Below are 24,408 nucleotides of genomic sequence, written 5' to 3' on the forward strand. Positions count from 1 at the left end.
TGTGTTTTGGGGGTCAGTGGCATATGTCAGGGAGAGATTTGAGTCTTGGGGTCAGGAGCATAGGTCAGGTAAAGATACGTATGGGGGTTGGGGCATATGTCAAGGAAATAAGTGTGTTAGGGGCTTATGTCAGGGAGAGAAGTGTTGGGGTTCGGGGCATATTTCAGGGCGATGTGTGCTTTTGCGGGGGCAGGAGCATATGTCAAGGAAATAAGTGTCTTGGGGGACAGGGACATATGTTAGGGAAATTAGAATGTTGGGGGGTCAGGGGCATATTTATGACGGAGAGAATTGTGTTTTGGGGGGCGGGGGCATATGTCAGGGAGAGAAGTGAGTTGGGGGTTAGGGGCATGTCAGAGAAATATGTGTGTTAGGGGCATTTGTCAGATAATTATGGGGCGGGGGTTCAGGAAAAAATATCTCAGGAACAGATGTATGTAAAGTGACCATTAGTAGAATATGACTGTATATCAGGGCGGATGAGGTGGCACCGGCTGCTATTATGACTGTACAGAGGGGGGTGACAAACTGTGTATCTAGTGACGTTGCGCGCAGTGATTAGTCAGCTATGGTCCCATGATTACATTTACAGTCCGACTTCCGGCAACATTGTCACGTGATCTGTGTATGTTATCGGGTTTTCGGGTGAGTGAAGTCGCCGTTTCACTGTATTCAGCTGAGTATTTTACCGGAAGTACTCCGGGACACCGGTTTAAGGTAGGTAGGTTTGGTTACTAGTTACTGTGTCTACTGTTATAAAAAAACAGGACGGGTTACTAGGGTGTGCTGGGATTAGCCAGGACTAATTACTGGGGTGTACTGGGATTATTTTGGATTGATTATTGGGATGTACAGGGTTTAGCTATGACTGATTATTGGGGTGTACTGTAAAGTGACCAGATTTTTAAAGTGAAGGTCCATTTTGATGAATTAATGCCCGGTTTTTAATAAACCTATTAAAAACAAGGGCACTTTAATTCATCAAAATTTACATTTCACTGTTTTCGGCTTCCTCCAATCACAGCGTTGCATCAGGCCAAGATTCCCCCGGGGGGGAAGCTGTGATTGGAGGAAGCCTGATTCGTCATTTCTGACGTCTGCAGAGGCTTCCGACGGCCGGGGGAATCGCTGGAGCGGCATTCAGGATTAAAGTGAAGGTCCATTTTGATGAATTAGTGCCCGGTTTTTAATAAACCTATTAAAAACAAGGGCACTTTAATTCATCAAAATTTACATTTCACTGTTTTTCTTCAAAAAAACGTACCTTTTAATCCTGAATGCCGCTACAGCGATTCCCCCCTGCCGTCTGAAGCCTCTGCAGACGTCAGAAATGACGAATCAGGCTTCCTGCAATCACAGCTTTTTTTTTTTATTTACAAATGGTAAAAAAACTATTTTATTTGCATATTTTCCTCAAATTATATATGCAGTGTATCTGGTATGGGTTTATGGAGTGATTGTATGATATACCGTGTATACGTTATTTCTCAAATTTTCTCACTCACAAGCATACATATACACACACACATATGCACAATCCTACATATACATGCACATGCACATACACAAACACACAAGCTTTCATATATACACACACACACAAGTATACATATACACACATGCATATACACAGACATACAAGCATAGATATATACACACACAAGTATACATATACACAAGTATGCATACATATAGACACACAAGCATACATATACACACACAAGCATACATATACACACATACACACATGCGCACACACACACGCATAAATATACACACATGCACATACATACAAACAAACATATATATATATATATATATATATATATATATATACACACGCACACACATACACAAGCATACATATACAAACATATACATACACACACACACACACACACACATGCGCACATACACAAGCATACATATACAAACAACACAAGCTCTGCCTGCCATACACTGGGACAAAGTGAAGTTATTCAGAAAGAAAAATTATTATTAAAGCGCCAAAAGGACAAGGCTGGGTCTAAGTAAAATTATATCATTTATTACAATGAATATAGAAAACAGTTAAAATATATCTAGAGTACATAAAAAATATATATACATATATCCTGGATCCAAGATTTACAATAATTAAAACAAAATGTAAAAGCAATCAGTAAAAACAGATGTATCCAAAACTTGATTATCAGTACTTCGATTGGTTTGGAAATCTGATATGTTGTGAGTCAATGATACAAGCTATGTATCTTAACAGTGCTTTAAAGCAAATGGATTGAATGTTATTTGATTGAGTGTGGGTGCTCTTATTAACACATCAGTGTGAAATAATAAAGTGCAAACAAAGGTTAACAAAGAACAGTGTAAAGATCAGTGTAAACCTATGATGTGAACACAACTAGCAATCGTTAAATTGTGTAGTGTTAGTGTACAATGGCAAACTCCAAAAAAACATATAAAAATATAAAAATATAAAAATCCAAAAAAAGGTCCAAAAAAGTCCTGAAACAAAGTGAACAGTCAAACAACAGTGGAGAATGTCAGATGTGAAAAATTAAAAATGAAAAAATGAAAAAATGAAATAATGAAATGAAAAAATGTACTTGTTTGTCCCAAACAGATGTAGTGGTATTCCTCCCAGTGTTTTTTCTCCCAAGTGTTAGATGTAGATAAGACTCCTAAGTGATGACCCAATCGGTCAGTCAGTGATCTGCCATATTGATCCTTTCTGTCAAAGATACAAGAACAATAATAGTGCAGACGTTTTACAAAATAGCTCCCTATCAGAGTATCACTTACCAGTCGACGCGTTTCGGTCAGGCATTGACCTTTATCAAGACTGGTTTTAGCTAATTTTTTGCTTCTTTTTATACCCTTGTTGATTTTCGTATGACCGGAAGTGCAGTTTCCCACTTCCGGTTTCGGGTGACGATCGTTAGTTAATATCGTATATGAAAGGGCTTTTCTATTGGCATTTTTTATTCATAGTTTGGAATAAAACACTTGTATCTTAAATCCATATAGTTTGGTATGGTATATTTAATGTTTTCCTATGAGTTCCGATTTTCTAGTTATCTGATTGGTCGAATTTAGGGCGTGTGTTCTATGCCTTTTACTATTGGTGGTGTATTTCAGTCTTGTGAATAGACTCCAACTACCTATTTACATGTGGGGGTGTGTATTAGTTCCCTTTTCTTATTGGTCCAATATTTTTTAGTGCCGGTTTCCATACTATTTTCAGTGTATGTTAATTGTGAATTGGATATGTTCTTTTGTGTGGTCCAGTCAAAGGTGGGATAGACATTGTGTGTCACAGTCAAAATTGAAAAATAATGAAAAGTAAATATAACATAACAAATAAAAATAAAAAATAGAAATAGCGATTAAAACAATAGAAATTATATAAATATTGCAACAAGTACATACATACTTTTATACATACTTTTTACATTCTTAGCATTTTATTTCTTCAATCTTATGCTTTATTAGACATTTTTAAAGTGGAATGACATATTGATGGTATATAGAAATTTCAATAGACCCGTGCTTTGTTGTTTTCTTATCTGTTTAAAATGGGGGGTATATGAGATACTTTTTCTTGTTGGTCTTCGGTAATTTATTAATAATTATTGTTTTTTTAAATTCTTTCTGATTATCCAGCTTAGATTTTAGCTTAAATTATAGCTTAAATTTTTATTATAGCTTATATTTTTAGAGGACTGGGTTAATGATTCTTCTCTAATATATTAAATGTTCTTTCTATTGTGTGTATTGGGTATAGTGGGTTTTTTGTTGGAAATCTGTATATACCCCTTTATTAGGTATTAGAGGGCCGATCGTAAGGGCCACTTGGAATGGGATTAAAACCCCATGTCAGGTTGTATCTATGTGATTTCTTTTTCTGGAGTTATCCAGAAAAAGAAATCACATAGATACAACCTGACATGGGGTTTTAATCCCATTCCAAGTGGCCCTTACGATCGGCCCTCTAATACCTAATAAAGGGGTATATACAGATTTCCAACAAAAAACCCACTATACCCAATACACACAATAGAAAGAACATTTAATATATTAGAGAAGAATCATTAACCCAGTCCTCTAAAAATATAAGCTATAATAAAAATTTAAGCTATAATTTAAGCTAAAATCTAAGCTGGATAATCAGAAAGAATTTAAAAAAACAATAATTATTAATAAATTACCGAAGACCAACAAGAAAAAGTATCTCATATACCCCCCATTTTAAACAGATAAGAAAACAACAAAGCACGGGTCTATTGAAATTTCTATATACCATCAATATGTCATTCCACTTTAAAAATGTCTAATAAAGCATAAGATTGAAGAAATAAAATGCTAAGAATGTAAAAAGTATGTATAAAAGTATGTATGTACTTGTTGCAATATTTATATAATTTCTATTGTTTTAATCGCTATTTCTATTTTTTATTTTTATTTGTTATGTTATATTTACTTTTCATTATTTTTCAATTTTGACTGTGACACACAATGTCTATCCCACCTTTGACTGGACCACACAAAAGAACATATCCAATTCACAATTAACATACACTGAAAATAGTATGGAAACCGGCACTAAAAAATATTGGACCAATAAGAAAAGGGAACTAATACACACCCCCACATGTAAATAGGTAGTTGGAGTCTATTCACAAGACTGAAATACACCACCAATAGTAAAAGGCATAGAACACACGCCCTAAATTCGACCAATCAGATAACTAGAAAATCGGAACTCATAGGAAAACATTAAATATACCATACCAAACTATATGGATTTAAGATACAAGTGTTTTATTCCAAACTATGAATAAAAAATGCCAATAGAAAAGCCCTTTCATATACGATATTAACTAACGATCGTCACCCGAAACCGGAAGTGGGAAACTGCACTTCCGGTCATACGAAAATCAACAAGGGTATAAAAAGAAGCAAAAAATTAGCTAAAACCAGTCTTGATAAAGGTCAATGCCTGACCGAAACGCGTCGACTGGTAAGTGATACTCTGATAGGGAGCTATTTTGTAAAACGTCTGCACTATTATTGTTCTTGTATCTTTGACAGAAAGGATCAATATGGCAGATCACTGACTGACCGATTGGGTCATCACTTAGGAGTCTTATCTACATCTAACACTTGGGAGAAAAAACACTGGGAGGAATACCACTACATCTGTTTGGGACAAACAAGTACATTTTTTCATTTCATTATTTCATTTTTTCATTTTTTCATTTTTAATTTTTCACATCTGACATTCTCCACTGTTGTTTGACTGTTCACTTTGTTTCAGGACTTTTTTGGACCTTTTTTTGGATTTTTATATTTTTATATTTTTATATGTTTTTTTGGAGTTTGCCATTGTACACTAACACTACACAATTTAACGATTGCTAGTTGTGTTCACATCATAGGTTTACACTGATCTTTACACTGTTCTTTGTTAACCTTTGTTTGCACTTTATTATTTCACACTGATGTGTTAATAAGAGCACCCACACTCAATCAAATAACATTCAATCCATTTGCTTTAAAGCACTGTTAAGATACATAGCTTGTATCATTGACTCACAACATATCAGATTTCCAAACCAATCGAAGTACTGATAATCAAGTTTTGGATACATCTGTTTTTACTGATTGCTTTTACATTTTGTTTTAATTATTGTAAATCTTGGATCCAGGATATATGTATATATATTTTTTATGTACTCTAGATATATTTTAACTGTTTTCTATATTCATTGTAATAAATGATATAATTTTACTTAGACCCAGCCTTGTCCTTTTGGCGCTTTAATAATAATTTTTCTTTCTGAATATCCACTTTTCTGACCGCTAGGGGTCAATTTATTAGAGCAAAGGGTCCCTTTTAGCATTAGGCGCTTAGTGTCCACCCAGACAAAGTGAAGTTATCAGGACGATCACTTCCACCCAGCACTTGGCTGCAGTACAACAGGAGCCCGGGACATAATTTTTCTGGGGACTGTCCCCTAAAATTGGGGATGTCTGGTCACCCTAGTGTACTGGGATTAGCCAGGATGGATTACTGGGGTACACTGGGATTAGCCAGGATTTATTGCTAGAATGTACTGGGATTAGCTAGGACTGATTACTGGGTTGTACTGGGATTAGCCAGATCTGATTACTGGGTTGTACTGGGATTAGCCAGATCTGATTACTGGGGTGTACTGGAATTAGCCAGATCTGATTACTGGGGTGTACTGGGATTAGCCAGATTTGATTACTGAGGTGTACTGGGATTAGCCAGATTTGATTACTGGGGTGTAATGGGATTAGCCAGATCTGATTACTGGGGTGTACTGGGATTAGCCAGATCTGATTACTGGGGTGTACTGGGATTAGTCAGGACTGGTTACTGGGGTGTACTGGGATTAGCCAGATCTGATTACTGGGGTGTACTGGGATTAGCCAGATCGGATTACTGGGGTGTACTGGGATTAGCCAGATCGGATTACTGGGGTGTACTGGGATTAGTCAGGACTGGTTACTGGGGTGTACTGGGATTAGCCAGGATTGATTACTGGGGTGTACTGGGATTAGCCACGATTGATTACTAGGGTGTACTGGGATTAGCCACGATTGATTACTAGGGTGTACTGGGATTAGCCAGGACTGGTTACTGGGGTGTACTGGGATTAGCCAGGATTGATTACTGGGGTGTACTGGGATTAGCCAGGATTGATTACTGGGGTGTACTGGGATTAGTCAGTACTGGTTACTGGGGTGTACTGGGATTAGCCAGGACCAATTACTGGGGTGTACTAGGATTAGCCAGTACTAGTTACTGGGGTGTACTGGGATTAGCCAGGATTGATTACTGGGGTGTACTAGGATTAGCCAGGACTGGTTACTGGGGTGTACTGGGATTAGCCAGGACCAATTACTAGGGTGTACTAGGATTAGCCAGTACTGGTTACTGGGGTGTACTGGGATTAGCCAAATCTGATTACTGGGGTGTACTAGGATTTGCCAGGACTGGTTACTGGGGTGTACTAGGATTAGCCAGTACTGGTTACTGGGGTGTACTGGGATTAGTCAGGACTGGTTACTGGGGTGTTCTAGGATTAGCCAGTACTGGTTAGTGGGGTGTACTGGGATTAGCCAGGACTGGTTACTGGGGTGTACTAGGATTAGCCTGGACTGGTTACTGGGGTGTACTGGGATTAGCCAGGACTGGTTACTGGGGTGTACTAGGATTAGCCAGGACTGGTTACTGGGGTGTACTGGGATTAGCCAGGACTGGTTACTGGGGTGTACTGGGATTAGCCAGGACTGATTACTGGGGTATACTGGGATTAGCCAGGACTGATTACTGGGGTGTACTGGGATTAGCCAGGATTGATTACTGGGGTGTACTGGGATTAGCCAGGATTGATTACTAGGGTGTACTGGGATTAGCCAGGATTGATTACTGGGATTAGTCAGGATTGATTACTGGGGTGTACTGGGATTAGCCAGGATTGATTACTGGGGTGTACTAGGATTAGCCAGTTCTAGTTACTGGGGTGTACTGGGATTAGCCAGGATTGATTACTGGGGTGTACTGGGATTAGTCAGGCCCAATTACTGGGGTGTACTGGGATTAGCCAGGACTGGTTACTGGGGTGTACTGGGATTAGCCAGGATTGATTACTGGGGTGTACTGGGATTAGCCAGGATTGATTACTGGGGTGTACTGGGATTAGCCAGGATTGATTACTGGGGTGTACTGGAATTAGTCAGGATTGATTACTAGGGTGTACTGGGATTAGCCAGGATTGATTACTAGGGTGTACTGGGATTAGCCAGGACTGGTTACTGGGGTGTACTGGGATTAGCCAGGATTGATTACTGGGGTGTACAGGGATTAGCCAGAACTGGTTACTGGGGTGTACTGGGATTAGCCAGGATTGATTACTGGGGTGTACTGGGATTAGTCAGGATTGATTACTAGGGTGTACTGGAATTAACCAGGATTGATTACTGGGATTAGTCAGGATTGATTACTGGGGTGTACTGGGATTAGCCAGGTCTGATTACTGGGGTGTACTGGGATTAGCCAGGATTGATTACTGGGTGTACTGGGATTAGCCAGGACTGATTACTGGTGTTTACTGGGATTAGCCAGGACTGGTTACTGGAGTGTACTGGGATTAGCCAGGACTGGTTACTGGAGTGTACTGGCATTAGCCAGATCTGATTACTGGGTGTACTGGGATTTGCCAGGATTGATTACTGGGTGTACTGGGATTAGCCAGGACTGGTTACTGGGGTGTACTGGGATTAGTCAGGACTGATTACTGGGGTGTATTGGGGTTAGCCAGGACTGGTTACTGGGGTGTACTGGGATTAGCCAGGACTGGTTACTGGGATGTACTGGGATTAGCCAGGACTGGTTACTGGGGTGTACTGGGATTAGTCAGGAGTGATTACTGGGGTGTACTGGGATTAGCCAGGACTGGTTACTGGGGTGTACTGGGATTAGCCAGGACTGGTTACTGGGGTGTACTGGGATTAGCCAGGATTGGTTACTGGGGTGTACTGGGATTAGCCAGGACTGGTTACTGGGGTGTACTGGGATTAGCCAGGACTGGTTACTGGGGTGTACTGGGATTAGCCAGGACTGGTTACTGGGGTGTACTGGGATTAGTCAGGAGTGATTACTGGGGTGTACTGGGATTAGCCAGGACTGGTTACTGGGGTGTACTGGGATTAGCCAGGACTGGTTTCTGACATGCTAAGGAAGTAAAGGGATATTACTGGTTATCGGATTGCTGTTAGGCAGTTTGGAGTATTGGGGAGCACTTGCAGTACTATAAATTGTAATGAGCTGGTTTGTCTATTAGGGGGCTTCAGCATTCTGTTCACTTATGACACTGATTTCCCTCACACAGTTCCGTATTCCTGGGTTTGTAATGGGTGTGTGATCCTTTGTCGTGTAACCTGAGCTTTGCAGACTATCTGTGGAGTTATCCTGTGGTCACAACATCCCATACAGAGAAGCAATGGAGGCTGCAGATGGGCTGAAATTTCAAGGTGAGGGTCTAACTGTGATACCGTAACACTACTGCACAGAGTGTAACAATGTCTTATAACCTGCACGTTACATGGCACACTTCAGTGTAACATTGTCTTATAACCTGCACGTTACATGGCACACTTCAGTGCAACATTGTCTTATAACCAGCACGTTACATGGCGCACTTCAGTGTAACATTGTCTTATAACTTGCACGTTACATGACACACTTCAGTGTGTAACATTGTCTTATAACTTGCACGTTACATGACGCACTTCAGTGTAACATTGTCTTATAACTTGCACGTTACATGACACACTTCAGTGTAACATTGTCTTATAACTTGCACGTTACATGACGCACTTCAGTGTAACATTGTCTTATAACTTGCACGTTACATGACACACTTCAGTGTAACATTGTCTTATAACTTGCACGTTACATGACGCACTTCAGTTTGTGTAATCTCGCTTGGTAAGTGTGCCTCACAGACAAGTTGCCCTCTTGCTTTCTCACACCTTGCTTACTGTCCCCATTCTCTGAGCCTTTAATGAATATATTTTTGAAAAACGTGTTAACTATTCTCCATCTCGCCTCTCCCCAAATTCACTAAAAAGATTACGGAGAGAGATAGGATAAAGTGACAGAGTGTATGTGTTAGACATATTTATTTATATAAGTGTGCTTTGTAACAACATGGTGTTAATTATTAGAATAATTAAAGGGATATTACATTTCATCTCTTATGAGTGTGAAAGTGACCCATAAGCTCAATAACAACCCTATCTGTTCTGCCGATGTGCAGTAACACAACCATAAGCATAACAGCAAAGTATTCTTTACGCAGCACAGGATGTTTTGTTTAAACGCCATCTTTTAGATGCATCAAAGAAAATAATGATATTTATATATCTATTTGTGATTGTGCAGCATAAGATATTGAAACAATCATCTTTATCTTCTATCTGCTCAGCTTTTTTACATTAAAGGGACAACATAGTTAAAATTGAAATGCTCAGTTTTGAATAGTCATGACTCATTCTCCAGTGTGCTCCTATTAGTCTATCAGTGTTTGTATGGTAACTATACTGTGTACAGATCATACGCAGCATAGATACATAACCCCATACAGCTGTATGCATGATCGCTTGTGCTAGAGGCATGTAGCTAAAATGTAAGTATTGTGCAACTGCTTCTATGAGAAATTGAAAGCATTTGAGCATTTCAGTTGTTACTCTTATGTGATTATGTTCATATGAGTTAGTGTACTGTATATGTGTGTGTATGAGGCTGAAGAAGAAAATTAATATAATGAAAGGGAAAATACATTCTTCATGCTGTGCACATTTACTTTGTCTCATGAAGCCACACTGTAGTATTTGTAGACCAACTCGGATCCCGCTTTTCACTTATTTTCAGAGTTTGATGACGCTGCCCACCTGCTGGCAGCGAATCCTGATGCCACAACTGTGAGTATTGGTGAGCCCGAAGACAAAGGACAGAGGAGGCACAGGTCTGGGGAAGATGAAGATTTGCTGGGCAATGACGATGACAAGACTGAGGTTCCTCACCTGATTAATCCTATTGCAAATTGTGTTTTGTGAAAAGTCTTGTGCATAATCTGCATGTTTATATGTTGGCCACCAGATGTCGCCCTAACAACAGGGGTTTTATCTATACCTACTGAAAGGGTAACAGCAGCCAGTGCCACTGACCTATCAGAGGCTGGATAAATAGCAGGTTGTTCAACTTATAGCCTGAGAGCCCAAACGGACACCTGCCGCTTCGTTATTTGTCCCCCAACAGTATTTAGTTTTATCTGTGCATCAGTTATGGAGATATTTCACATTCTTCCTCAAATATAACTAAACATATTCTCAGCTTTAAAATTGGCCAATTACATACATTAGAGATTTATAACAGCTGAAATTGATAGACAAATATCTTTTACTGTCGCTTACGCTTCTCTGTTATTAACAATACGCTCGACATTATGGCAAAGGTGGTAAAGCAATATGGGCATCTTGTATCATTCGGGGGTCCACATATATGACATCAGAGACTCCTGAAGGGCCACACTATTGTTAGGGTCTTGCTGGACCCAAAGAGTAGAAGAGAGGGAGCACAGGTGTGCTCGGGTAACACAGACTAGATTTGTTAAATAGGACGTTTCTGCTCAGGTCAAAGGGCTGTTGGTACAGGGGTAGACGCTGAGGGCAGCAAACAGTCCCGGTCACTTTTCACCATTCTAGTAAAGTCAGCGGCACCTCAGCACACCGCAGTGCACACCAGACAGTTTCTGTTGCTTTTACTTTATTGTTCCCCATTGGTTGGAGAGATGGTGCAGACACGAGATGCTGTACAGTAAGGGAACCACATAGTCCCTCTAGAAGAAAATGTCTTCAATCCTGAATATTTGTCACCAAACCAGGACATATAAAGTTAGTTAGTTCTGTTGGAGGGGGGGGCTGCTCTTCTTGGGGCCCCTGGTCTGTGATTTGTGGTGAAACAGTTGCCAGACCCAAGCTAATTCCTTTTGGTACCCCCTCTCTATATTCTGCGTCCTGTGCTTGGGGCAGCTCCTGGTGGGAGTGGGGCACCATTTTTATTGTTGCTGCCTCTTGTTATTCTGTCTTTTCCCTGTAGCTGTCTCACTCAGGGCCTGATATTCAAAACCTCACCGCTCTGGTGAGAAGATCTAAGAAGTCTCGTCGGTACGGTTAGGCCCTTAAAATTTTTGTTTCTAATTATTATTATTTTTTTATCTTGAGAAATGTTTGTTACTTTGTAGTGATCTTTATGTGAAACAGAAACCCCTACATTAGACTAGAAGGTCTAAAAAATATCCTAAAGATTTTGTGTGATTTCTCTCCATGTCGGCGAGCTTTTGAATATCAGGCCCTCAACATTATGCAGATGCAGCAAATGGCAATGCCATAGGACTCTCCATGACTGATGTTTGTGATTTGCTTTGCAGTTGTTAGCTGGACAGAAGAAACTTGCCCCATTTTGGACCTTTGAATATTATCAAACATTTTTTGATGTTGACACGTATCAGGTAGGGAGATACCACATTATTATTATCTTTGGGGCACATCTTGGAATTTACTCTATTATATGCTATGTTTTTTTAACAGGTTCTTGACAGAATTAAAGGCTCTCTTTTACCAATACCTGGAAGAAACTTTGTTCGGTTGTATGTGAGAAGCAACCCAGATCTTTACGGTGGGTTCTGGAGATCTGACATTTCCCTTCACCAACCCATAACACACTGTATTTACTTATAGAAACAGAATGTCTTAAGGGGCACTAAACCCAATTTTTTTTCTTTCATGATTCAGATAGAGAAGGCAATTTTAAGCCACATTCTGATTTACTCCTATTATCAATTTTTCTTTGTTCTCTTGGTATCTTTATTTGAAAAAGCAGGGATGAAAGCTTAGGAGCCGGCCCATTTTTGGTTCAGCACCCTTGATAACACTTGCTTATTGGTGCTACGTTTAGCCACCAACCGGCAAGTGGTACCCAGGTGCTGAACCTAAAATGCTTTTCAAATAAAGATACCAAGAGAACGAAGAAACAATGATAATAGGAGTAAATTAGAAAGAAAAAAATTGGATAGTAAACACCAAAAATGTTATTGTTTAATAAGATAGACAATCCATTTATTTACCATTCCCCAGTTTTGCATAACCAGCACGGTTATATTAATATACTTTTTACCTCTGTAATTACCTTGTATCTAAGCTTCTGCAGACTGCCCCCTTATCTCAGATCTTTTGACAGACTTGCATTTCAGGCATTTAGTGCAGACTCTTAAATAACACTATGTGTGTGAGCACAATGTTATTTATATGAAACACATGAACTAATGCCCTCTAGCTGTGAAAAACTGTCAGATTCATTCAGATAAGAGGCGGCCTTCAAGGGCTTAGAAAATAGCATAAGAGCCTACCTAGGTTTAGCTTTCAACTAAGAATACCAAGAGAACAAAGTCAATTTGATGATAAAAGTAAATTCGCAAGTTGTTTAAAATTACATGCATCTGAATCATGAACGTTTAATTTGGACGTTACTATCCCTTTATCTCCTGTTTGGCTTTATATTTAAGGTCCTTTCTGGATCTGTGCCACGCTGGTTTTCTGTATTACCATCAGTGGAAATCTGTCTAACTTCTTGTTGCATCTCGGACGCCCTGATTATCACTACGTACCAGAGTTCAGGAAAGGTGAGAGATATCAATTTAGGTACAGTAGGTGAGTCTCATAGCACTAATGTGTGTGTGATTCAGGGCTGTATTCTGCATATTATAATTTTATAAAAAATGTCACCTGCTATACACTGGTCTTTATGAGTCTTTTATTTGTATGTTACTATAATGTAAATAACACGCTAGAGATATTCCCTATATATTTGTTAGAATTAGTTGTGCTATTTTTCTATGGCGCTGGGTATATAGTCATGCTCTGTACCACTAATACGACACTTATGTGTTTATATATAGTTTTGTGCACCTTGTCAGGCTGCTGTATCCTTCTAGTTTCTTGTTGTACATTACTCACCAGCTTCGGTTTGTTGCAGTGTCTATCGCAGCAACTGCTATCTTTGCCTACGCCTGGTTGGTGCCGCTTGCTCTCTGGGGCTTTTTAACATGGAGAAACAGCAAAGTGATGAGCATGGTATCCTATTCCTTCCTTGAGATTGTGTGCGTCTATGGATATTCACTGTTCATCTACATCCCTACATCAGTAAGTCCAAAATATTTTAGTGAGCCCCCTCTCCGCGCCTGCTGGTGAGCCCCCTCTCCGCGCCTGCTGGTGAGCCCCCTCTCCGCGCCTGCTGGTGAGCCCCCTCTCCGCGCCTGCTGGTGAGCCCCCTCTCCGCCCCTGCTGGTGAGCCCCCTCTTTTCTTCTCCCTCTGGGCAGGTGATGTGGATTTTCCAGTCAGAAATACTACGCTGGATCCTTATGGCTTTGGCGATGTGCCTGTCTGGGACGATCCTCATGCTGACATTCTGGCCAGCTGTACGTGAGGATAATCGGAGAATTGCAGTTGCCACTATAGTTGCTATCGTCCTTCTCCATGCATTGCTGGCAGTTGGATTTCGGGTGAGCGTTGCTGATATTTCCTAACCAACCTGTCACACCAAGATACTGATGAAACTGTAAGGAAACCACTACATAATGCAATGGGCTTCATAATAACATCATCGGTGTGACTGATCATGTGATGTGCCACGCCCACTGACATCACGTTTCTAATATACAACATCTTGTTACCTTGTGTACAACAGACAGTAGCGTCTGTATTTGTGATTATATGCGGTGTCAGTAGAGATGCCCCCTTTGCTTCCTGAGATAAAGCTGCTCACTTACATTGTTTTTGCTTTAGGTGTATTTTTTTGACCCCCCGGAGAAGGAGCATTCGTTACCCTCTGTGGCTTCCCCTAATACAACAAAAGGAGCAGCTCTGGCTCAGTGACCGGAGGTAACTGCACAATGAAGTTGTTTCTAACGTTTACTGATAAAGATTATAAACCAGTTACAATTTTATTACAAACATCAATACTGAATAAAAAATCCCTTCATCACATCAACCAAAAATACTGAATTATTTTATAAATTGTAAAACATTTTGTGTTCCTTTCTTTCTGCAAACAAATAAAAAATCTCATTCTTGACCTCATCTATTGAGTAAAACAAATATCTCCTTCTGCCTCTTACAGACTGAGAATGTTTGTTTTTTATCCCATTCCATAAATGTAAGCAAATCGCTCCTGTACAGTTCTCACTCTGCTCCCATTTATACACAAGCTCCCTGTGCAGCTCTCGCTCTGCTCCCATTTATACACAAGCTCCCTGTGCAGCTCTCGCCCTGCTCCCATTTATACACAAGCTCCCTGTGCAGCTCCCGCCTTGCTCCCATTTAGACACAAGCTCCCTGTGCAGCTCCCGCCCTGCTCCCATTTAGACACAAGCTCCCTGTGCAGCTCTCGCTCTGCTCCCATTTATACACAAGCTCCCTGTGCAGCTCTCGCCCTGCTCCCATTTATACACAAGCTCCCTGTGCAGCTCTCGCCCTGCTCCCATTTATACACAAGCTCCCTGTGCAGCTCTCACCCTGCTCCCATTTAGACACAAGCTCCCTGTGCAGCTCTCACTCTGCTCCCATTTAGACACAAGCTTCCTGTGCAGCTCTCGCCCTGCTCCCATTTATACACAAGCTCCCTGTGCAGCTCTCGCTCTGCTCCCATTTATACACAAGCTCCCTGTGCAGCTCTCGCTCTGCTCCCATTTATACACAAGCCCCCTGTGCAGCTCTCGCCCTGCTCCCATTTAGACACAAGCTCCCTGTGCAGCTCTCGCTCTGCTCCCATTTAGACACAAGCTCCCTGTGCAGCTCTCGCTCTGCTCCCATTTATACACAAGCTCCCTGTGCAGCTCTCGCCCTGCTCCCATTTAGACACAAGCTCCCTGTGCAGCTCTCGCTCTGCTCCCATTTATACACAAGCTCCCTGTGCAGCTCTCGCCCTGCTCCCATTTAGACACAAGCTCCCTGTGCAGCTCTCGCCCTGCTCCCATTTATACACAAGCCCCCTGTGCAGCTCTCGCCCTGCTCCCATTTAGACACAAGCTCCCTGTGCAGCTCTCGCCCTGCTCCCATTTAGACACAAGCTCCCTGTGCAGCTCTCACTCTGCTTCCATCTGGCATTCATTAGTATGTAGGATAGTCTTATGCTCATCCCAGGCATTAATTAGTATGTAAGATAGCCTTATGCTCATCCCAGGCATTAATTAGTATGTAAGATAGCCTTATGCTCATCCCAGGCATTAATTAGTATGTGAGATAGCCTTATGCTTATCCCAGGCATTAATTAGTAAATAGGATAGCCTTATGCTCATCCCAGGCATTAATTAGTATGTAAGATAGCCTTATGCTCATCCCAGGAATGAATTAGTAAATGAGATAGCCTTATGCTTATCCCAGGCATTAATTAGTAAATAGGATAGCCTTATGCTTATCCCAGGCATGAATTAGTAAATAGGATAGCCTTATGCTCATCCCAGGCATTAATTAGTATGTAAGATAGCCTTATGCTCATCCCAAGCATTAATTAGTATGCAGGACAGCCTTATGCTTATCCCAGGCATTAATTAGTACGTAGGGTAGCCTTATGCTCATCCCAAGCATTAATTAGTATGCAGGACAGCCTTATGCTTATCCCAGGCATTAATTAGTATGCAGGACAGCCTTATGCTTATCCCAGGCATTAATTAGTATGCAGGACAGCCTTATGCTTATCCCAGGCATTAATTAGTATGTAAGATAGCCTTTTGCTCATCCCAAGCATTAATTAGTATGTAAGATAGCCTTATGCTTATCCCAGGCATTAATTAGTATGTAGGATAGCCTTATGCTTATCCCAGGCATTAATTAGTATGTAGGATAGCCTTATGCTTATCCCAGGCATTAATTAGTATGTAGGATAGCCTTATGCTTATCCCAGGCATTAATCCGTACGTAGGGTAGCCTTCATGCTTATCCCAGGCATTAATTAGTATGTAGGATAGCCTTATGCTTATCCCAGGCATTAATCAGTACGTAGGGTAGCCGCCTGCTTATCACATTCTTGAAGTTTCCCAGTGTTTGTCTTTACAACCTCTAATGTGAATTTATTCCATGAATCAGGCACCCTTTCTGTGAAGAAGCTTCTGCAAATGACTCCTGAACCTATTACCCTTAATCATGAGATCATGACCCCTTGTTCTGAATTGTTCTGAATTGTTCTCACTGCCTCAGCTTTACTAAGCCCCTTAATATAGTTGAAAGGTTCTATCATCTCATCCTTTCCCTTCTCTAAGCTATACATATTTAGGTCATTGAACCTTTCCTGGTATGTTGTTGTTTAGACCATGTACGTTAAGTAGTCTCCTTTATACAGATTCCAGCTTGCTTTACATCTTTCTACAGATATGGCTTCCAGAGCTGCGCACAATACTCATGATGAGTTCTACACTAACACCGCCTGCACTGATTATCTTTCAGCCGGTGGCTTCCAGAGCTGCGCACAATACTCATGATGAGTTCTACACTAACACCGTCTGCACTGATTATCTTCCAGCCGGTGTCAATAACGTTTCCCCTGAGGAGGAGGGTTTGGATGTCGTCTGATGGCTTTAGGAGTTTCCTTATGGTGACGGACAGTGCTGCTTCTCTTTTTTTTTTTTTCTTTGCTATTTGGCTCCGTGAGCTCTGTACATTATGTTTATGTGAACATAAAAGGGACGTCACAGTAACTTATTTTTATTTTGTTGTTTCTAAAATATTTTAAACATTTTTTTTTAATTTCTTTTTTAATGTTCTGAAAGAGAAAAAAAATGTTTTATGCTTGTGTTGTGTGTCACCCTCCACCAATAGAACTGTGGGAGATGTCAATATCAGCCAATAAGCAGTCCGTCCCTAGGGATGCATTGTGCACAAACGTCTTTTCATGTTTCTTTCAAAATTAATTTAAAGAGCTTTAATCAACATTTTTTTCAAGCAAAAATAATTTTAAATACTTGCAAAGAAAGCGAGTGCTCAATATCAGAGCATTCAGAAGTTCCAGTCTTTGTGAATTTTTGATTTTGAGCATTCACGTTCTTCCTTTGCACCTACTTATTGTAAGTGGAAACAAATTATAATTCCTGTTAATTATTTATTCGTAATGGTGAGCAACACCGAAAGAGAGTTTTTGTTTTTAAAAAATAATTTTAAGTTTAAATGATTTTTATTGTTATAAGTGTGTCATTTTACAATAACTGGTGAATAGAATACAAAAACATTTAAGTCATTTCCAAGTATAATACAAAGTCATTGTCAGTAGGAGTCGTATTGCTTACATTCTTACCTCTTTATCAGTTATATCTAGCTCCAATTCTTATAATAACAAAATAAATTTTCTGTTTGCAGACAATGTCTAGAACGTGATGTTTGTCAACACAAATTGAATAAAAGTAAAGAGAGGAGAAAAAAAATAACGAAAAGAGGGGAGGGGGAGGTTAAAAAATAATTTTAACGTTCCATTGCTGGTTTTTTCTTAAAGGGACTGTCTTTATCCAACTTTTTAACCAATAAAGCCTTTACTACCCATTCCAGAGCTTTGCACAACCAACATTATGTTAATATACTTTATAGAAATTTAGAGGTTTAAATGTTATAGACAGCCTTTTAATCACATGCTTTTTTATTTGCTTTTCACAACAGGAGACTGCTAGTTCATGTGGGCCATATAGATAACATTGTGCTCACGCCCGTGGATTCTGCACAACCCTGCATTAATTGGCTAAAATGCAAGTCAATAGATAATACATAAATAGTCATGTGATCAGGGGGCTGTCAAAAAATGTTAAGATACAAGGTAATTACAGAGGTTAAAAGTATATTAATATAATCATGTTGGTTATGCAAAACTGGGGAATGGGTAATAAAGGGATTAACTATCTTTTTAAACAATACATTTTTTTTGAGTTGACTGTCCCTTTAAGCATAGAAGATTTAATGTCCCCTTTTGAAGATGACAGAAAACAATGTAAGGTTTACATCCGTTATCTAGGCTGTCACATCAATGCATCTTGTGATTGACAAGTGCAAAAATATTATTGGTGAAAATGTAATGAATTTAATTCCTTATGAGTACGGCAGAAGCCACTGTTCATTTTCCTGTAGTGTGTGTGATATTTTATACACTCAAAGGGACGTTCATAATCTTCATTAGAAAAAGGATTTTACTTTGCACTAAATAACATTTAAATTAAAAAAAGAGGTCAAACTTTTTAAGTATTTTTATTTCCTCTGCTAGAGCCTTTGTTGTAGGTATGTAATGGTGACTATCAAACGGGAATACTTAGTTCCTAAATGGTTTCCTGGTGAATAGCTATTGAGTGTAACGGCAGGTGCAGAAGAGAACTCTGTGTCAAACAGGGATACAGACATTTTTTGTGATTTGGGAATAAGAATAAAAATTTAAAAAAAAAGTCCATATTAGTTTGTATTTTATACAGGAGACAGATGTTTATCTCATACTGTGTGTGTACGTTTGCGCGTGTGTGCACGTTTGCGTGTGTGCATGCTTGTAAGAGAGAGCACAGTATGGTAGTCTTGTGCGTCTGTGAGTGCTCTCCTTGTGCACCTGTGAGAGCGCAGCCTGGTGTTTTTGATGCACCTTCATAGCAAAAATGCCAAGTTCTTGAATAAGAATGTACTTCATATGGGAAGTGTGTGTAGCCATAATTTGTCAGAAAGTGAAAATTTAAAAATTCTTAGCTTCATTTGACTGTAAATGCAGTGATTCCAGTTTGTAAACCTCTGAACAAATGGTTATCAGCTACTTTTTCATGTGGCTACATATACAGGTAAATTGTAGCCTTGGATTTGTTTATCTGGCTATGCAGGTTCTGTATGTGAAGGAGATACATTAACATCAAAATATAATGCTCAAAAATTCAGTGCGATTTCTCTCCAAGCTAGTGGTTTCTAAACATTGGTTCCTATGTGAGTGAAAGAACGCATTCCCCCCTTTAAATAACGTTAAGCAGAATAATTGTGCTTTACAATTCAAGAGACTTTTTTTCCCATTTAAGTAAATATAACATGAATTTCAATAGAATTTCTGTTTTGTGTGTATTTGTTTCTCCTGGTTTTCTGTCTATGCTTAGACTTGTTCTGTCCTTGTAATGTATGTATCTTGGGGTACCACAGTAAGTACTAAGGCACACGAGAGAAGCATCACTCACAAAGACCGTATCATTAACTTAAGGTGATAATATATTAAAGGACATCACAGTGTCCGCTACATGTCCTGTAAAGGGGCATCAGCGATCACTATCGCCACAAAAAAAGGCAGAAAAGATTATTAGTTTGTTGAAAAAGAGAATTGGACTTAACCAGGGAATGAACAAAGCTGCAGTAGCTTGTTTTGCATCCAAGGAGCGGACACTTTTAGCTCAAGTGTACTTTTCACATATGAGAAATTTTCATCATTATGAAGGGTCTGATGATCAAAACTCACCAGCATTGAGAGAAATTGCACAAAACCTTTTGGAGGGGGGTTTGAGCATTCTATGAAACTTGTGTCTCTCCTTCACACCCGGAACCCTGTATATTGAGATAAAAAAACTCTCCAGATAAAATTTGCCTTTCTAAAATTCTTACAAAATCTCACCAGACTGGAGAGTTTTACATGATTGGACCCCAAGTCTTGCCTAAAAAGCACAGTGGAGACCTGAAATACTAGAGTGTCTCCCTCAAGTGACAGATATGACAACCCCTAGATGCATGGTTTCCAATCATTCACCCCAATACTTTTTCAGCAGCACACAATCTTTCTTCAGCCTATCACAGCTCTCGGCAGTGTAAACAGTGAATGGCAATCAGTGAGTGCGCTGGGGACGGCTGTTTAATGAGTTATTACATATTACTGGCCCTGAGGATTGTATTGGAGCACACTTTTATATAACGTTTACTGTCCCTTTAATTGAGCCTATACAAACACAATTGGCACACAAGAAATATCACAGGCTGCATTATCTATTGAGCGACCTTGCACAAAGAATAACACATAATCTGGTACTACAAGTGGTTGATTAAATATTTCAACCAAAGCATCTTTACGTGGCTGAAACATTTTCAGTGTGGCCTGTACCTTGAATAGATAACACAAGGTGTGATATTAGAGTGCTCATTGTGCGTGTATAGCAAGTGGTGAGTAAAGTGAACTTGCACTCAATCCAAAATACTGATGTAAACTTTGCTGCTTTTTAAGACCTGAAGTAGACTGATTATTATTACTCATATAGCACAGAACCACGAGGAAATCTACTTCTTGCGCAACATCACCTTAGTGCACCATCAACATTCGAGCGATATCCAACATGAATTGCCGCTTGCCTTAGGATGAGAGGCGGCAAGGAGGAAGAAGGGATCCGGAGTCCCAAACCTATTGACAGGCTGCCGTTGCACGCACTATACCACCAACAATAAAGTACAACGGATTATAAAGAAAATAAAAACCATAACTAAAAAATTACTACATAAATGAATGAACCTCTGCACCACACTATAGTTAAATAACAAAGGGGGAAATACACTTTCTCGTAGAAACTTACTAAACATGAAAATAAAGAGAGAAATAAATCTAGGTTTATATTTTCCAAAGCTAATTAAAGCTAGACATTAGTTATACAGAAAACGTTTGATAAATATCCCAAATCAATTAAAAAGAATTTTAAAAGTTATAATAAGGGAGACACATCACCTGCTGGCTGGAAGGCAGCAAAGAAAAGAGGAAGATATTTTCTGTTTCTTGTTGGATATATTATCTGCTCGCTCGCTGCTGATTGGCTGTTTTTGTTTCGATGTTACTTGTTCTTTGCTGCTGTTTTGGAAGTCAGTAAAGATTAAAGGGACACTGAACCCAAATTCTTTATTTTGTGATTCAGATAGAGCATGTAATTTTAAGCAACTTTCTAATTTGCTCCTATTATCAATTTTTCTTCGTTCTCTTGCTATCTTTATTTTAAAAAGAAGGTATTTAATCTATTTTTTGGTTTAGACCATGGACAGCACTTGCTGATTGGTCGGTTAAATTAATCCACCAATCAGCAAGTGCTGTCCATGGTACTGAACCAAAAAATAGATTAAATACCTTCTTTTTAAAATAAAGATAGCAAGAGAACGAAGAAAAATTGATAATAGGAGTAAATTAGAAAGTTGCTTAAAATTACATGCTCTATCTGAATCACGAAATAAAAAATTTGGGTTCAGTATCCCTTTAACCCCTTAACGACCGAGGATGTGCAGGGTACGTCCTCAAAAAAAAAAAGGCAGTTAACGCCTGAGGACGTACCCTGCACGGAAAGCAGCTGTGGAAAGCAGCTGGAAGCGATCCTGCTCGCTTCCAGCTGCTTTCCGGTTATTGCAGTGATGCCTCAATATGGAGGCATCCTGCAATAACCTTTGGTAGCCATCCGATGCAGAGAGAGCCACTCTGTGGCCCTCTCTGCACCGGACATTGATGGCTGGTATCGTTGGTGGGTGGGAGGCGGGTGGCGGCCATCAATGGCCCTGGTGATGTGGTGGGGGGCGAGATCGTGGGCGGGGATGACCGGGGGTGCGCACGGACGCGCGCGCGTGCACAGGAGGGCGGGGGCGTGCACGGGGGGGGAGCGGGTGGAAACCGCTACACTACAGAAAAAGTTTTAGTAAAACTGTCAAAAAAGGGGGAAAAAGTTTTTTTTAAAAAAAGATCAGGCAGGTGGTGGGGGTTCGTCTGTGGGGGGGGAAGCTACACTACAGAAAACAAAAAAACTTTTTTTTTTGCAAAATGGGTACTGGCAGACAGCTGCCAGTACCCAAGATAGCCCCCAATAAGGCAGATGGGGAGGTTTAGAGAGCTGTTTTGGGGGGATCAGGGAGGTTGGGGGCTAAGGGGGGATGCTACACCACAGCATATGTAAATATGCTAAAAAAATAAATAAAATAAAAAAAAACTTTTTTAAATGATTTCAGTGAGAAACCCAAAATTGTGAAAAATGTAATGTTTTTTTAATTTGATCGCATTTGGCGGTGAAATGGTGGCATGAAATATACCAAAATGGGCCTAGATCAATACTTGGGGTTGTCTACTACACTACACTAAAGCTAATTACCACAAAAAGCTCCCTACATGCTCCCTAATTAACCCCTTCACTGCTGGGCATAATACACGTGTAGTGCACAGTGGCATTTAGCAGCCTTCTAATTACCAAAAAGCAATGCCCAAGCCATATATGTCTGCTATGTCTGAACAAAGGGGATCCCAGAGAAGAATTTACAACCATTTATGCCATAATTGCACAAGCTGTTTGTAAATAATTTCAGTGAGAAACCGAAAGTTTGTGAAACAATTTGTGAAAAAGTGAACGATTTTTTGTATTTGATCGCATTTGGCGGTGAAATGGTGGCATGAAATATACCAAAATTGTCCTAGATCAATACTTTGGGATGTCTACTAAAAAAAAATATATACATGTCAAGGGATATTTAGGGATTCCTGAAAGATATCAGTGTTCTAATGTAACTAGCGCTAATTTTGAGAAAAAAAAATGGTTTGGAAATAGCAAAGTGCTGCTTGTATTTATGGCCCTATAACTTGCAAAAAAAGCAAAGAACATGTAAACATTGTGTATTTCTAAACTCAGGACAAAATTTAGAAACTATTTAGCATGGGTGTTTTTTGGTGGTTGTAGATGTGTAACAGATTTTGGGGGTCAAAGTTAGAAAAGTGTTTTTTTTTTCTCCATTTTTCCTCATATTTTATAAAAAAAATTATAGTAAATTATAAGATGTGATGAAAAAAATGGTATCTTTAGAAAGTCCATTTAATGGGGAGAAAAACGGTATATAATATGTGTGGGTACAGAAAATGAGTAAGAGGAAAATTACAGCTAAACACAAACACTGCAGAAATGTAAAAATAGCCTTGGTCCCAAACGGACAGAAAATGGAAAAGTGCTGTGGTCATTAAGGGGTTAATGCATAAAATATGAAGCCTCTTCTTGTCTTGCCATAAAATAGTATTACTATTGATTGCGCATGAGTAATGTTAACTCCCACACTAATATGTTTGTGCTTCAGTTGAAATCTAGGCCATAATTTGAAGAAAGCCTTGTTCTGGTTTTATGTGCTCATTCTTACTCATTTGTTTAGAACAAATGATCCTTAATAAGAAAATCACTGGGACCCATGAATACTCAGTAGGCCATTGTTGTGGTGTCATGGAGAAGGTGTGTATCCGCAGCTAACACTATTCAAACTTTGTAGCCAGTGTTATCTTCAGGGCCTGCTGATTTTACGGACCACCCAGCTAAAATTTTAGCCAATATTAAGTTATAATTTGATAACATTAAGGGCTAGATTACAAGTGGAACGATAAATTATAGCATGCCCGTAAACTGGCAAATTTGCCCGTTTGCAGGTGTATGATAAATAACCAGCCACTACAAGTGGCTGGTTATTGCTACCGCGAGGTCACAGTGGCAATTAGTGCTCAGAAAGTTATCCAGAGATTAGATCTCTGGTTAATTTTCTAAAAGTGCCCCAAATGCGCTCAAAAAAAAAAAAAGAAAAATGAAAAAACTGCTCTATGCAGTTTTGGGACTTTAAAGTTGGCATCTGCGGCTGTTAGAAAAAATCTTATCAATTTAAGGTAAATTATGCAATTAATATGTGCTTTGGATAGCTTTAGTGAATAACAGAAAATGTTATTATATTGCTATGCATTACACTACCCCACCAGCTACCTGGCTGGCATTTCTTTCTATACAGAGCACTGGTAGCCATTA

General features: G+C 39.6%; 1 protein-coding gene across 4 annotated transcripts; it reads left to right on the forward strand.

Annotated features, from left to right (window-relative positions):
- Positions 1-597: 597 nt before the first annotated feature.
- On the forward strand, positions 598-19,065 carry YIPF1 (Yip1 domain family member 1). Of its 4 annotated transcripts, none has more exons than XM_053693441.1 (10): positions 598-717; positions 8,922-9,063; positions 10,466-10,608; positions 12,024-12,104; positions 12,184-12,271; positions 13,158-13,274; positions 13,628-13,794; positions 13,972-14,154; positions 14,438-14,533; positions 17,018-19,065. In XM_053693441.1, exons 2-9 carry the CDS (start codon positions 9,033-9,035, stop codon positions 14,525-14,527), a joined length of 900 nt encoding a protein of 299 aa, XP_053549416.1. In that variant the 5' UTR covers positions 598-717; positions 8,922-9,032; the 3' UTR covers positions 14,528-14,533; positions 17,018-19,065. The 4 variants fall into 4 exon arrangements, with proteins under 4 accessions (XP_053549416.1, XP_053549419.1, XP_053549417.1 ...); XM_053693444.1 differs by having other exon boundaries at positions 17,093-19,065; XM_053693442.1 differs by having other exon boundaries at positions 601-645.
- Positions 19,066-24,408: the final 5,343 nt, after the last annotated feature.

This window comes from Bombina bombina, chromosome 10 (assembly GCF_027579735.1).
Source record: "Bombina bombina isolate aBomBom1 chromosome 10, aBomBom1.pri, whole genome shotgun sequence".
Taxonomy (NCBI): domain Eukaryota; kingdom Metazoa; phylum Chordata; class Amphibia; order Anura; family Bombinatoridae; genus Bombina; species Bombina bombina.